The sequence below is a fragment of the Dicentrarchus labrax genome, unplaced genomic scaffold (genome assembly GCF_905237075.1).
Source record: "Dicentrarchus labrax unplaced genomic scaffold, dlabrax2021, whole genome shotgun sequence".
Classification (NCBI taxonomy): Eukaryota; Metazoa; Chordata; class Actinopteri; family Moronidae; genus Dicentrarchus; species Dicentrarchus labrax.
In genome coordinates this window covers 11,671,034-11,687,862 of record NW_026136716.1, presented here as the reverse complement: position 1 = coordinate 11,687,862, position 16,829 = coordinate 11,671,034, and the positions used below count along the sequence as shown (strand labels likewise).

General features: G+C 40.8%; 1 protein-coding gene across 5 annotated transcripts in view; it reads right to left on the bottom strand.

The window, feature by feature from the left end:
- Positions 1 to 16,829, bottom strand: part of LOC127378681 (FERM and PDZ domain-containing protein 4-like) — a 72,639-nt gene that overhangs the window by 16,002 nt on the left and 39,808 nt on the right. For 4 of the 5 annotated variants that reach the window (XM_051427815.1, XM_051427811.1, XM_051427812.1 and 1 more), the window contains exons 2-5: positions 7,608 to 7,730; positions 2,982 to 3,133; positions 1,442 to 1,544; positions 89 to 134 (exon numbers count right to left, since the gene is read on the bottom strand). In XM_051427815.1, the coding sequence (XP_051283775.1) occupies positions 89 to 134; positions 1,442 to 1,544; positions 2,982 to 3,133; positions 7,608 to 7,730 (424 nt within the window). Of the gene's footprint in view, positions 1 to 88; positions 135 to 1,441; positions 1,545 to 2,981; positions 3,134 to 7,607; positions 7,731 to 8,718; positions 9,392 to 16,829 lie in introns of those variants that run through there. The other variant, XM_051427814.1, reaches the window with a different exon arrangement.

Sequence of the window (16,829 nt, the reverse complement as noted above, 5' to 3'; positions counted from 1 at the left end):
CACTTTTTTTTCTGGTGCATACAATCCTTGTGGTGTGCTCCAAGAATATAAAAAAAAAGGATCATTTTGTAAGAGCTGATGTACTCACAGGATACGGTTGGACAACAGTCAACATGATGGATTCTTTGCAGCTCCTGAGGCGAGAAGACAGCAAATCCCAACAGTCAACAAAATGATCAGGAAACGACAATCAAGAGCGGACGACAACGGCAGACAAGCAACTGGGAACTTGATTAGCTGGGCTGAAATGGAATGAGACGCCTCTGGCAATCCCCATTTACAAGTAGACGCAGTTAAAACCATAACCCCCCCCCCCACACACACACACACACACACACACACACCCACACACCCACACACCCACAACCACTACCAACACACATGTATACAGTCATTATTTTTCCATTTAAAAAACATTTGCCACCATTTTCTGGCGAACCAAATCACGACTTCTGTCACGGTAAACTGTGTGCGTGGAAAGCAAAAAGAGCTTTCTGCATTTTTCTTCTGATTAATTCTGAATATTTATTTGTTCTAACTATTATGAGGTGATGATTGTGTTTGTGTGATGAGCAGAACTGTACTAACTAGGCATTATGCAGATGGGCGTAAAGCATAACATACTTGGCAAGCCACTTTATTAGAGTCTCACATCGTTTTGTGAATTTAAAGGTCCAGTGTGTGACCTTTAGGAGGATCTATTGCATAAATGGAATACGATATCCATAATTATGTTTGCATTAGTGTATAATCACCTGAATATAGGAATGAGCCTTTTCTATGTACAGAAGCCGCGGGTGAAGTGAGAGAGTTGTGATCTGCAACTACACCACTAGATGCCACTAAATCCTACACACTGGACCTTTAATGATGAGATTTTAAAGTGATTCAAATAATGATAATACTGTTGTTTCATTGTGACTTTGTCTTTTTAGCCATCTACCCAGGAAGATAGAAGTGTTGTAATGTGCCGAGGTTTTTGAGATATACAAAGGGGAATGGAATTTTGTTTGTGTTGCTCATGTCATGAAAACAAATGAAGACATCTATTTGTTGTCCTGATTACTCTGGATAATCCACAGATCATTCTGTTAACCATAGGGAATATTTCTTTGATAACAAGCAGATGCAGTGAAAACAGTTTACAGGAATTTCTGTGGATTATCCAGAATAACTTTATTTCTGGGAAGAAGTGCTGCTGTTGAATATTTTATGTGTTGTTTTTTTTTTTTTACTGCTGTGAGCACCACAAATGAATTCCACTCACCACCATTGTATTAAGGTGGAGGCAGAATGCAGATGAATATCTCATAGTCTGGGGCTGCAAGAATCAACACAAAATGGAAGTTCCTTGTTGGGGGCTTTAAGTACAGGTTTTGGGTGAGGTTAATCCGAGCTGTTTCAGCTTTGATTCTGACAGATCCCAAGGTTTCTTGCCCACCTGACGAGGTCGATGACTCGCTCTCTAGGAGCCGAACTGACGGGTTCGTCGTTGATCATGATGATCTCATCGCCGGGCAACAGCTTCCCCTCTGATGGACCACCTGCGCACACACAAACACATGCAAACAAGCCGTAGTTGATCCCATAGAAGGTAGATAGCTTCAGTCCGTCAGCTGAAGATGAATGGATGAGTGCAACACTAGCCGAACAGTGCGTACAGGTCATTTGTAAAAAAAAAGATCTATTTGGCTTGGGGTGTGTCCGCCTCCTGACACATCTAATAGGTGTGAGCATTAATAAACTGCAGCGTCCTCAAGCATATATATTCCTCTCCTTGGCCAGCAGCTCTAAATAGAATATTCATTAGTTCAATTGTCTGCTTGGAATTCAGCTCTCATTGATTATTGACATTGTCTAATCACTGTGTGTGCCTGCGCAGCCGGTGGAGCTGACAGCTGATCTGTAAGCAGTGGCGTGGCGGTAATTTGGCAATCAGCCAGTCATCCAAAAATAGTTAGTAGCTCCAGTAAAATAAAACAAACCCATTAAATTGTGTTCATTTTCTCTCCTGCATGGGATCAATACTGCTTACTTGTGCAATCAACGGCTGGAGAAGCCAACAGTCTGCATGGTTTGCCTCTAAACAATCATTACAGCAACTGTTTGCACTGATTAGCACTCTTCAAACAGTAAGGAGGGACTAATGAAATCGCTCAGGAGTCTTTCAACATGCAAACTGTCTGATTTCCGTACTGTACTAGCATAGCCGGAAGGTATCCAGGCATGTTGTCCTACTTTGTTCTGTTACTGTTTTTCTTGTAGCATTATATCACCCCGCCAGGCACTGTATGCTACTCTCCTCGCTGCCAGTCGTCTGACACCCACAGGAGTGAGCAGACGTTTGCATCAGGAAATAATCCCTCATGTTGTCTTAAAAACCTCCATTGTTATTTGATCCACGTGTCGTTCTTTGGGGAAATATTTGCTAGTTCAAGTCAGGACCACTTAAGTCAGAGCAGAACATATTTGTGGATGAAACCACGCATATAAAATGAGGTTGCTTGGTTATTACATGGCAAAGAATGAAAAAATAAGCATGACATGAACAGTACACAGTGTAGGTGATGAATTTTGCATCTCCCCAGACAGGCATGGTGGGCAGTGGCAGAAAAAACAGTAAAAGGCAAGACCGGTGGCGGAGATGAGACAGGTCCAAGTCAAAACACCCATGAGACAAGACTGAACTCAAGTACTTCAGCCCTGGTTGGAAGTTCATTCTCTATGGATAGTGTAAGGTAAAATGTATCACTGGCTAGCTTGCTAAGATTATGTGAAATATGTCAAATAAATATGTTTATCTGTAAGTGTATTTACTTCCGTATACCAATGTATGTATGTTATGTTATGTTAGCTTAGCTTTCTTGTCTTGTATGTGTGGAAAAAAGTAAAACAACTTATATAATATTCTGTATGTAACAGAATTTCTGACTTTGGCGACTCCTTGTGGTGACATCAGAAAAGACACTATTACAGCTTACCTGGCGTGACAGAGCGGACCACCACCGGTTTCTCGCTGCCGGCCACAAAGCCGAAGCCCAGGACTGGGTCCCGTCTCATCTCCACCAGGCGGGGGGCGGGGGGGACCCCATCCAGGTGAACCTCCTCCAGAGAGCTGCTCTGGGACACTTGGCTGTTGAATGAGAGGAGGAGCAAGGTGATTTAAGAGAAAAAAATGTCTGACTTCAATTCACTTACAGTTCAGACAATTTGTTGACCTACTAATCCATAGTGATGTAACATGAGTCAGCAAATAGTTTCACTTGGAGAAGACACGTAGCTGGTATTGGGGAGAGGTCAAACCTGTCCTGCTTTTTAAAGGAGGGTCTCTTACAGGATATGATACAGTGCACATTTAAAAGCCAATCAATGCATTCATCCCAACAGTAGAAGTAAGTTTTAGCTCTGAAAAGTAAAACTTAGAATGAATGATCCGAGCTATCTGATGAGCGGTTCATAAATCAGAAACCTTGGCTCAGGTTTGGTCATTAGTACAACATTTCATGCTTAAGAGCCACTTATAAAAGAGAGCACAGGTCCTGCATTCATAAACTGCCTCAGATTTGCAATCTGGAACCAATTTGCCTCTTACATCCATTCCATATAAAAGTGCACTGATTATTTAATCAGGTCACAATTCTTCATTTTTAATGTCATAAGGGGGTATGTCTTTTTTATATGTGTTCTATAAAGGTCTGTTCTCTACTTATCTTGTGCTATTGATTACTATTATCATCATTATTCGCTAAATATATCACCCAACTGTTCCAACACTTTTTCAGTAGTTTAATTTGTTCAGGACAGTTGGCAACTCTCTTTTATAACAGCTTATTTCCAATGATCTGAGCTTTTTGGAAATTATGTTTACCACTGCTATAATTAGTGTAGTAAATATACATATAAATCTAACACAAACACCGTTACAAAGTGTAAGTAATGGGCATTTGTCTGCTTTAACTTAAGCTGCAAATACTAGCATGTCTTGATAACTAGCTGACTACCTGCCCTAGCAATCTACTTCTTTAAAATGTGAATGGAAGCTATAAGCAGCCATACAGTATTACGAGGACTACCGAGCTCTACATTTCAATACAAGTCAGGAACAATGCTGTTTCTTTAATGTCTTCCACATGTTCCACATGGACCTTCAACTGGTAGACACTTTAGACGCTAAATCATGGTGGCAAATTCCCTGATTAATTTTTACGAGAATTATTGGGAGGCTACTTTGGGCCACCAACATCTAATGCACCTTTAATGTGGGTTAATATTGGTGAAATTCCACATTGTCCTTTTCTTTGCCTCACTGCATTTCACTCAGGATGACAGCGCCACTAAAATGTGAATGTACCATATTAAATTAAACCCTCCTGCTTGCTGAACTTCAGACGTCCGTCTCGACCGGGACACTGAGAATGCAGAGTGCCTGTTAATTAAGAGGTGATATAGGCTTTCAGTGGGGTTAACTCATTCTCTCTCTCTGTCTCTAGTTCTCCCTCCCTCCCTCTATCACAGCTTAAAAAGCTCCCTTGGCAGCTGTTGCTTCCTTTCTGCACATTAAGTCCAGTACAGGGTGTCTATTGTTACCTGGCCAACATCCATTCCATTCCATGTCTGCATCTACTGTCCATACAGCAGAGACTACGAACTTCCTGCCTCATCCATCCTGTTCCAGTACTGTTGATTCAATGCAATGCTCACTATTTTTTTATTTATTTTATTTTATCTGGTAGTATCTTGTTTTCAGATTTCAGCTTTGCCCATAGATATGCGTTTATAATTCATAGTTATAGTTATATACATGCAGCTTTGCCTAAATCTTCCCCCGATGACGAAGCTTGTTCCATCCATCCGGGACGCGACTTCATCTCAAACCAATCCGGATCAGTCTCAACCACCGCCCCACCTTCAACCTTCGCTTCCCCCTTTGCGCTTTCTCATTTTCTCCCTCATTATTGCATTGATCTGTATTGTGCATATGGCGCAGGAATCTCAAACTAAAGCTGTCTGTAATGAAGCATGTTCCAATATGTGATGCGGGCTCATCTCCCCCTTCTCAGGGTCGAAAGGAGTTTAATCCCATGGGAGGGCAGAGCCAGGATGTCAGGGGGTCAGGGGAAAGCCAAATACAAAAGGTCAGATTCTCGTGTTTGCCGCTATTCATGGATGAATGGTAAAAGCTTGCAGACCCGTGCAGTTCACGCTGATGTCTCAGGTTCTTGTCTTCTCTCATTAGTTGTTCAGGTTTTAGATGCCTACATTTAAGTATATTTTTGTAGCCAGATACTAACAAATCTTATAGGAATAATCAAGTTAAATTAAAATTAAAATGTTAAACATGCTCATGCAAAATAAGTGAATATGAACATCATTATTGGTTCACCTACTGCCAATGTCAGATTTAAGTTCATGTATTCGTACACTACAATCCTTTATCACAAGCAAAAAACTTAAATGGACCATGAATCAGGACAGGAAGAGTAGCATGTTTGAGTTACATGACAAGCTTAAGAGAACGGGCTAACCTTTGCTACCTGGCACCATAAACTTAAATTGTGCATATATATGCATGTATATATCTCTGGCCAATCCAGGCAATGCCACAAATCCGTGAGAAGGACTGAGTTATGGCAATGTCGAATTTGCAGGATTGTTTGCATCAATGTTAACTTGATTTTTTCAAATGGATACCAACTACAATATAAGGAGGATTTGCCTCTTCCTCTTGCCAGGGAGGTGGCAAAGGTGCTCATTCAGGCACTTGTCATTCAGGAACCACCCTCCACACACACACCAGACTTCTGCTAGTCCAGAAGGCTGCTGCCCATCTGGTGCTGAAAGTTCTTTTACACCACATTGCTTCTCCATTCAACGCACTGGCTCCCTGTTGCAGCTCACATCCAGTAAAAAAACGGAACCATAACACGGTAAAACCCAACGCTCCATTGCAACCGTTGCGCTCCTCTGCCTTTGGATGACTGGCAGACTTGTCACTGAGGACTGTTGTCCTATCTGACCTTTTCAAAGGAACCAGCATTTGTCTTGGGAATACTGCACCAAGACAGTTGTGTATATAGAGGCTGGGATGTACATATTTGCCGTTTTGGCTTTTGTCACTACTTTTAAATTGTTTACATAATGGCCCACTAACAAATAAAATTGTAAAAAAAAAAAAAAGACTAGACCTGCTGTACTAAATTAATACAGCCTAGCTGCACATATGTCAGGGATTTCACATACACTGACACTTGAAAAGCGAATAGTGTTCAAAAACCTGCTAGCTCATGTTAGGTAACGTGATGGGAGTTATATGTAGTTAAATCAATCCTTGGCTTTACTCACTCTCGCTCTCTTTTCTCTTTCTTTCTCTGTCTCGCAGAAATCCAATTGTGATACTCAATCTGTGTCACCTCCTCTAAAGCCAACAGCTTTTCTCTGGGAACAAAGCCACATAACCAGAGCTGTCTCCCTGTCATATTTGAGTCGCTCGTCATGAGGAGAAAAGAGAGGAGGGGGTGGGGGAATTTAACGGGGGAGTGGCAAAGAGGTGGAGAGGTACAGAAAGAGAAAGAACTAGAGGGCAACAAGAGGATATATATATATTTATATTTATCTGGCTGAAAGTTGCTTTCTGCAGGACAAATTTACACATCAACAGGCACCGCACACACGTAGAATGCAAAATTACAGGAAAGGAACAATGGCTACTTTTTATGCATGTGCGGAAAAGAGGGCAGGTGAAACAATACCCAAAAACGATAAAAGTATGCACACGATTGAAGTAGAGTGATGATTTCAGGAATAGGCGAGTTTGAGGGGAAAAAAAAACAATGTTAACTAAACTAAACTACTTTTGAACCCTGCTCTACCACTGCTGCTACCACTTATGGCTTCATGCTGTCTGATCTCTATTTAACTCAGCTTGTTTTTAGCTCTGACCCATATTTAAGTGTTGAACAGTACATATTAGCCTTGCTTACACTCATACTGTACATACTCCATATTTGGCTACTGTCTATTTATTTTTAAGCAAATTTCTTATGACATAAACATTTAGGAGAGCTCCAGAGGTCTCTGCAGTGGGTGACCACACCTTTTTTTTCCTTTGTAATTGTACAAATATCATTTGTCATGATGAATATAATGTTCAAACTGGAGCAGTATAAGTAAGAATAAAATGGTTTCAGCCTATAATTTGCACTTGATTTAAGATGTGATAGGATGTTACACTACTTTTTCTTCTTTATCTATCAGGAGGAGTGGTGACAACAAGAATAAATATAATATTGATTTGGTTTGTAATGGCTTTTCATGCATCTTCATTGTCTGTACTTGTCAGCCGTGTACTAAATTCTCCTTATCAAATGATTTATATGACATACCATGCCTACTTACAGCAGAGAGTCTTGCAGCAGAAATGTGTTTCCTTTGCAGCCAGTTTCCCATTATTTCACCCCTTTTTATATATCTATACATTGCACAGCAAATATATCAGATTGCTGTTGATTTCATGTTAGGAGATATTCAACGTATGCACACAAACAAAATGAAACTTTAGGAACTCGATAAAGCTTTAAGTGCATGCATGCTGGTGTTACTGTACATACGTTGTGAGGCAGTCCCGTCCTTCCCTGGTGCTGTTCATGCTGTCCCAGCTGTATGGAGGTCCCTGAAGTCCACCCCAGGGGCCTGGGCCAGGGGGCGGCCAGCCCGACATTTTGTTCTTATGGCTTAAACATAAAGGACAGGAAAATCAGCTTTTGATTGTCATATATTATCACACATATGTTTTCGTCAGGTGTGTTAATAAGATAAGATTTCTAAGCAGTCCACATGGTTCCTATGTAGTTTAACTTTTTATCTTGAATCACAGCAGAGTGGCGCTGGTTCATTTTTGAGAAAGAAGAAGAAGAAACACTTTGTCACTCAAGCATTTAACAACATTTAAACAGGACTACTGGTTTAGACTTCTTATAGAGCTGGAACAAATACTCCGATTGATCGGAAGGTTTTATGCAGGGTGAGAACACAGCTCATAAATAAACATCACAGCACCTTTATCTAACTATTTCAAGAGTTGAATCAAAAGTGAATTAATAATGAATTAAAATGTTCCCCCTCTCTGAATAAAAACACTCAGGGACTCTGCACAGCTTTGGTTTGATCCCTCTCAGTCCAATTAGTGTGACTTCTTGTCTTTCTGCGTGTGGCTTGCAGTGTGTGATAGCACGGCTTAGTGCAATCGACTGCAGTCAAATAACGGCTCATCGGGTCCGAAAATGGGCGATCAATGGCTGCATGTACGGGCATCGCTGCGGTAGCTGCTCTGCAAAGTTGCATGCGTGCAGCTAGTAAGAGCACTGATGTGACGGCTAATTCCGTTATTGCAGATCAAGCAAACAATGTCAATGAGGATGTCAGGAGGGTGGGGACGGGAGAGAGACACAGAGAGGAGATAGGAGAGGAGACACAACACCGCCCTGGAATCATCTGTGCTTAGATAAGAATTCTACAATGCCTCACATGCTACAGTGACTAATCATGCACAGACCATAAGGCGCCCATCTCCACAGAAGTAATCACAAGTGTAATAAAAGATCAGCCAGAGAAATGCCACCGAATTTCAGCATCCTTTCACTTCCTTCTCACATGTGATTTATTCAGGAGAACACTTCCTCTCACAGCCATAAACCATGAGGACGAGTTTATTGTCCTCACCTCAAATCTGTGATAGCAAGCTGATGCATAGCTGCAGTAACAATGGAGAGATGAATGGCCCCACAATGGCAAAATTCAGACTAATATTCTGTTTCTCCACTGCGTGCTTTACATCAGAAAGACTCAGTTTCAGCTTCTCGGGCCTTTGCTCTCAAAAAGAGTCAAGGCCCCAATCGATCGATTCATATGCTAATACAGAGTCTAAACATAGAAGAGAATGCGTACTAGATGATCACGTCGTCGCCGTAAGAATCCAGCCGATTGATTCCCATATTGTCCTGCTGACATTAGTGAGTCATGTCATAGCTTGCAGTGTGTGGAAAAGAAAATGGTCCTTAGATTTTAAAGTGTACAATGGGCTCCACTGGAGTACTGTGAAGCTGCTGGTGAAAGTGTCAGACACTCTCTGTCATCCTGCTCAGCAGCTGTCATGTGGAAGAAACACTGACCGCAAAGGAAAACCAAACAAAAACAGCTGATACTCAAGTCATCCTTAGAAGCAATAGATCCATGTCAACTCTCGCTGGCTTTTGAGTTTAACTCCTCTCCATTCTGTTGCTGTCCACGGTTTTCAGTCAGACGCTTGTGTTTCTGCTGATCTTCAGTCATCCGAAAGAAAAACAGATCCACCGACACTTCAGAATCCCAATCAGAGGCTCTTGTGCTCAGAATATACAGAGGCCGTGGCGTTACCGGCGGTGCACATCTCCAGTGTGTAGCCAGACATTCATCTGTGTTTGTCACTGTGCTACTGCTGAGAGCAGCTTTGGTCCAAACTGAACTAAACTGGCGTGGCCTCGCCTCTTTTATCCCATAATCCCTCTCATCACAGAGAAAACAAATCCACGCTGTGTATGTGTGTGTGTGTGTATAAGGGAGAGAGACAGCAGTGTGTGCAACTGTGCATGTATATATGAGGATGTGTGTGTGTGTGGAGTAAGAGGATTTTCAGAGAGCAACAACGTGTATGGAAACACCGCAGCATCTCTGAGCTGCAGGGAGCGGAAAGTGGAAACTGACTCTAAAAGTTCACCTGGATGGCATTAATATTTCACTCTTCACTTCTGGTTTTCCTCCAGCAAAAAAAGAAGTCTTTTTTTTGTTGTTTGTATATTGGTATGAGACAGAAATGGGCATATGGTAGTAGGAGAAAATGACAGTTGAGTCAAGAACATTTATTTTAGATGGATGCCAGCGTTGGCATGTCAAGCAAAATGCTGCTAACGTGCACTCGGTGACGACGCTAACACACCGATGTTCAGCAGGTTATGTTTTCACCATTGTAAGTCAGTGTGTTAGCGTGGTAAAATTAGCTAATTAGCACTAACTATTAGCATTAACACACCAGACCAAGGTACATTTTGACATGATGATGGCGCTACAGGAAGTCCGGGGATCAATTAATAAATCTCTACCGGTCGGTATCTCTACAGATCTGCATTGAAGCGTACCTGCTAAGCTGAAGTACAATCCAATTATATCTGAACGATTTGATCAAATCCCTCTCACAGTTACACCCTGACCACAAATTACGTTTCACTCTGAAATACATCCCATTACATATTAAAATTATTCCTCTGAAGACCTTGAATTTCTGCAGCAAATTTTACCGCAATCCATTCAATTCCGTTGTTCAGATATGTCACCGAAAACCAAAAATGTCAACCTCATGGTGGTGGTAGATGACTCGGATTCATCATCTGGGTACCATGAATGTTTTAATATACAAAACTGAATCACAACAGTTGCTGAGATATTACTGCTTGTACCAAGGTGGTGGACTGGCCAAGTGACTGACTGACATTACCATAGTGTCAAGTAATTTACTTTATTCTAAATAAGGCATTTTAGGATTAATATTTTCTACAATGTCAAGGCACTTTGCCTCCAAGCTGCTCTCTATTAGCATCTCCTCGCTCATTTGCTGCTTTTGATTCACAACATAAGGATTTGCATGTGGATTCAAGTTCAAGCACTCTCAAATTGCACTGAATGAGAGCACATCAGATAATTTTGTTTACCATTGTTAACAGTGACAGTCAAACTAATTTCATGGCTGAATGTTTAAAGGGAAACCCTACAAGTAGCATTGAAATCCCCATCTCCTATCCTTCAGCTGTGATGGTTCAGGCTTCTTCCTCCCTCAGTGTTTTAAAAAAAACATGTGAATTCAAAAGGTTACTGTCTCAAGAATTTCTGTGCAGACACATACAAACATTGAAAGATCACAACACAAAGTGCTATTGCTAGAAATATAACCCCTGCCTTCATATCATTAAAGTTGCCTCCTCGATGAACTGTGCAGCCGAGTCTTTGTCTAACTGATGTAGCGCAAGCTTGCTGTGTTGACACAAGACCCTTTCCCCAGTTTCTTCCTGTTTGATTCCCTTCAGCACACCAGGAATCCAAATATATGTATTCAAAAGAAGTGGCAGGGTGCTTTGTTCTTAGGGTTGCCTTTGCTGAAAAGGCCAGTGTATTGACTTCAAAAAGTACTTTATTCTTTTAAACAGATCAATTCATGTTCCTCTCAAAAACAGAGATCAATTTTTCTCAATCTTTCACACTACGGCTCAAAACCTGAACTTCATGACACAAACTCAATCAACTTCTGGTTCTTTCCTAGACAAAAATGTATGAAAAAGTGGAACACCATTGCATTAAAGTTACCATTTTTTAATGCTAAAAATTTAGTGGCATGACATACATTAAGGCAGCATCAGGATGACACTTATGGATGTATGTACCTCATTTCCACAAGCATTTGCAAATGAGGAAGTAGCAATTGAAAAATGTGGTATGTAATTGACTTAAAACATCAATTTCATAGATTGTATTTCTAGATAACAGATTAATTGATTTATTTTGACAGGCTGATAGTATAAAGACAGCACTGCCTGTAGAAGTACTGCCAAGCTTGTGGCTCTGTGAAGATGTACCTAGCACTTACGAGGGGGTTTAAGCTAAATGCAAAGGTTAGCATAGAAACATGGATTCCGACAGTTAGACAAAAATGTTGAGTCAAGAAAAGTTATTCGAGATTTTTTATATCAGCAATGACTGATATTTAGCTCATAAACAAGCATGCTAACAATTGCCAATTAGCACAAAATATATTTATGCACACAATGGCAATGCAGATGTTCCACCATCTGAGTTGAATCTGTTAGCATGCTAACATTTGCTGATTAGAACGGATGGGAGCGACTTTATGATGGAGCTAAATGAAAAGTCAGAAGATCAACCTTTCCTTCCAACAGATCTCAAGACATTCTGAACCACAAGAGTTGATCTGTTGGTGGCGCCAGAGGAAAAGTCTCTGGATAACCAAAGTCCTTAGGATTCATCCTCTAGAGACCATGAACGTCTCCCAAATGTTATGGCCTATTCGCTATCCAGTGAACATTGTGGCGATGATGGATCGATTTAACGACCTGCCGCTAGAAAGACAGGAGTTATACGGGGAAATGGCAATTTATTAGCAGAGGCAAGCTACTGAGAAAGCCTATTTCTAGGGTTGCAATCAGTCTTTTGTAGCTTGGCTTCAGTGGGTCAGAGCACAGAGCCGTATATTTTGTTTAATTTCAGTGTTTTTTAATAAATTAGAATCCTGATGCTTACTTCTCCTGTAAAACCTCCTGTTCCTGATTGATTTGTCATGGCTGGTCCTTCATCGACTGCCATTACAGATATTGATCCTCTCTGTCTTTTCATTAGGTTATTTAAAACACAAAGATTGGATCACAGCGATGTATTGCACGACAGGGCATAACCTCTTGCATGAGCACAGTCACCGTGTTAGAGGAAGAGTTTCAGTCATGGATCCTCATCAGTGCAACTTCCCCACCCGAACATATTTTACCATTAAATACCCATCCGTATTTAGTAAGAAAGATGGTGGTTACTGGTGCTAGTCGGGTCGTTTTTTGCTGCATCATATGTCAGACCTCCCTATCACAGAAAGCAGTCCAGCCAGCTGGCGCAGACCTTCCCTGCTCAGCCGCCACATGCTCCAGTCAGCAAGAACGCACAGCCTCAAACACTGAGCTCTGGGTGCATCTCAACAAATGTTTGATTTCTCATATACTGCAGCTCTGATTCGGATTGTTACCGTCCAGTAAAGTAATCCATCACAGGGTTCAGCCAAGGTAATATCTATAGTACCATATACACATGTCCATCAGAGTAGATTATAATCCCCCTTTCCCCCCATCCCCTTTTATTACATTCATTCATTTCATCAGTAAATATGATTGTTGTAGCTTTCATATTCAGCAAGAGCCACTAGATATAGGTCTTTTTGTCCAATGATTCTGTTGTTTTGTTGTAGCAGCAGCAGGTTTTTGAAAGTCATGCGCACAAATGAGCACTCCTGAATTAATGTCCAGTTACTGTAACTGCAACAACAGATGTTACAAGTTGTTATGGTTACTTCTGTCAAGTGTTAGCGGCTGGTTAGCAACTAAAAATGAAATAAAGTTGCTTACAAATAGTGCCTTTATTCCTTTTTATTATTATATGTTATTAGGTTATTGAATTCATAACATTTGTCCATGTCCCTTTCACACCCCTTTTTATAGCGATGTGAGTCCACATTGTTTCAGCAATACTATGCAAAAAAGTAATTAGATTCCAGCTTCTTCAATGTGTTTTATATCATTGTAAGTTGAATATATATGGGTTTTAAACTGTAGGTCAGACCAACCAAGACAGCTGAAGATGTTAACTTGATGGCCATGGTTGCTTTCCCCTCCCCAGACTTACCAAGCTCTCTGCTTTGTTGTTTGCCCTGAAATCTGACTAAGTATCTAATTTGGGCTCCACTGTGCCGCTGAACCCTAACATTAGTCAGTCTCTCCGTCTCTTTAAGGGAAAATCGGGAGAGCTGCAGAAGGGGATCTGAGTCATTGGGGCATTTTTGCGTTGACCTTTATTGACGCACATTTTCAATTCAGAATTTAAATTGTAATTTACACAGCAGTCCTCAGGACTAGGGCCATTTAAAGGGCTGTTTCTGCCAATGGCCTGGCTACTTATTTCTGCTGGGAGTGAAAATAATTTTGTTTGACCTTCCATTTTTGAATAGACCACACACACACACACACACACACACACACACACACACACACACACACACACACACACGAGTCGACACGGGACATTAAATCTTGTAAAACCCCTCAAGATCTTCATCCAGACTGAGTGAATTTGCACAAAAGCCGAAGAGCTCTCCTTAGATGCTTTAGCCTACATCGTGACAATGCTTATTACAGCCTGTAGCGCAAAAAGAAACCCCCACCTCCCCCTGCCAATTCTTACCACTTTACACTCTACAGGACAACTAGGGTAATTTAAACTCAAACACAATTCTATGGGAGACTGTTTCTCTTCTTAAAAGCTTAGCTGTTGAGTGGCCTGCATGCTGAGGACCCCTCTCAGAATATAAGGACATGTAGGTTAAGTGGTGGGTGGAGCAGAATGAAATATACAAGGTAAATGTAAATCAGGGTTTGGGTCACTTTCTTCTGAGTTTATTCACTTTAAAATGCCAGCTCAGTCAGCAATAAATGGAAAAGTGTTCATTCTCAGTCTTTCCTTTATAGACTGATATAATGACTTAAGTGCTTTAGGAAAATCTGCTCCAATCAGAGATATTTCAGCTCTAGGGAGTTGCGATGAGATGCAAAGAGACAACTTTCTGCTTGCTGTGATTTCACACTACTGAACACATAAATCTCAGAAAACAGATAAAGAAAAGAAAAAAGTCAGTAAAACTTCACAATTAGCCGGAAGTAACTCTTAGCGTGCGTGTTTCAAGAATGTATCATCTTCAAACTCAGCAAGAGGCTCCATTAAAAACACTAACTCTGGTTTAAAGGGTCCCAAAAAAAGAATACTGAGTGTTTTTTCTCTGGTTCTGGTTTGAAAGTAGGCTGCCACAGAAAAACTTACAATACATGGCATAAATGACTTAAATCCCTACACTGTGAGACGACAGCTTGCAGGCCCATGGCATGTCACACCGTGTGTTGTAGGTTTAAAAATACCAGCTGCAAGCTGAATCCGACAGACAGATATGAAGTTTGAGGCATGTTAGATTGTGTGTTGAATGCCAGCTGAATCTTCTCTGAATGTGAACGCTGCTACAAGCGAGACACTGCAACGAGAATTTGGTCCTAAAAATGTGACTGTCAGAATTTTGAAGCAGGGTGTCTTCGGTCACCACAGCTATAAATCAGCCAATGACTTAGGCCGGTTCTGACTGGTGATCAAAGATTTTTTAACACGTTCGCCATGTTTCTCTCTTGATTGTCAATTGTAATGCAGTACAACGGACTTCTTGGGACATACTGTTACACTGTAAAAATCTGGTAGAAGCTTCTCTAGGTCTTCTCAAAGATGATGTGTTTGTGTACCCGAATTGTGCCAAAGTCTCAAATTTAATATCACGTTAGAGCTGAGCGCGATTAACAGGAAAGTAATTTGCTCTTTTCAGTAATGTTCCGAGCAAAAATGCCAAATCTTCTCAGCTTTCAGCTTCTCAAATGTGATGATTCTGTAGATTAGACAAAACAAGCGACGGGTTGACGAAACCATAAACCATAACTTCACTATTTCCTGACATGAACAAATGATTCATTGATTCATCAAGAAGATAATCTTTAGATTAACTGGAAATAATCATTAGTTGCAGCCCTATATCGCATGATTTATTCATTATTAAATGCACTTAATGTGGCACTTCTATAGGGATTACACAGTTGATACAGGCAAAGCTGAATTAACTGGATTTGTGCTGTTGTCAGTAGAAAGGGATTGTCCCATTTAGCATCGATCTGTCGCTAGAAATTTCCTAATTGCTTGCTAATGGAGCTTCTTTCCTCTTAGTCTACCTCATTAAGCTCATTAATGTTCCAACTTAACACACTGTAGGCTCCTGGAAAGACAACCCCAGCCATCGCCTGACCTTCTTCTTTTCTCCACAACTTCTTGCCATTCATAAATGAAACATGGGTTGAATGTTGATAGAAGATGCACTTGAATCGCTCTCACTTTATATAGCTATATATGCACATAAGTATGGGCGCACACGTTTACTTTTTTATGTAACCCCTTGAACCTTAAGTAATTCTGCATGCTCTTGTCAGTAGAATATGATTGTCCAATTTGGCGATCGATCTGTCAGTAGAAATTTCTTAATTTGCTTGCTAACGGAGCTTCTTCCCCCTTCGTCTTCGTCATTATGCGCATTAATGTTCCAACATGCCACACTCTAGGCTCCTAACAGGACAACTCCAGTCATCGCCTGACCTTCTTCTTATCCAATCCACTTCCTCTTTCCGTTTGTTGGCTCTTTTCACTCTCTCTTACTCTTTCTCTGCAACTTTGTGCTGTTCATAAATGATACATTTGTGCACGTTGTTAAAAGTTTCCCCCGAAAGTGCTCTCACTTTATATAGCTTTACAACCAGAAGATGACATGCTTTGGCTCTCAGTGCATTTTGCACACGCATGCATGCACGCACGTACACATGCACACAATACACGCACGGTTTCTTTTTATGTAACCCCCCCCCGAACATTAAGCTCCTTTCTGCATGCTCTCTGAACATCTTGTGGATTTTTTTGCTAAACAAGTATAATGGATTAAAGAAAACTGAAACAGTTTTACAAAGTTGTTAATTTGCAGCAGATGCTTTGGAAACTGGAAAATAAAAGACGTCCAAATTCACTGAATGCAGAAAAAAACAACAACTCAAGAACCATCTCATTCACTCATGAGCTAAATGGTTAATGGAGCCATCCCATAAAAACTCATTTACCATTTAAAAACCACATTCAGATTTCCTGTCACAACAACCATGAGTAGCACTAAGCCAACAAGACTTTGGACGGGTTCCATCATTACTAAAGCTTCTGATGGCAGACTTGATTATCAGGGGAACTGCCATTTTGTTTTCACTTCAGTATTCAGTCTGGCATTGTGCCAATTTCTGTTTGTAAGGGTGGTTATAGAAACAGACATATGAGTCGATGCTATAAATACCTCTTATAAAATAAACAATGTAAACTTATTGTCCTGTTAAAGCTATCATGTAACATTCCGCATT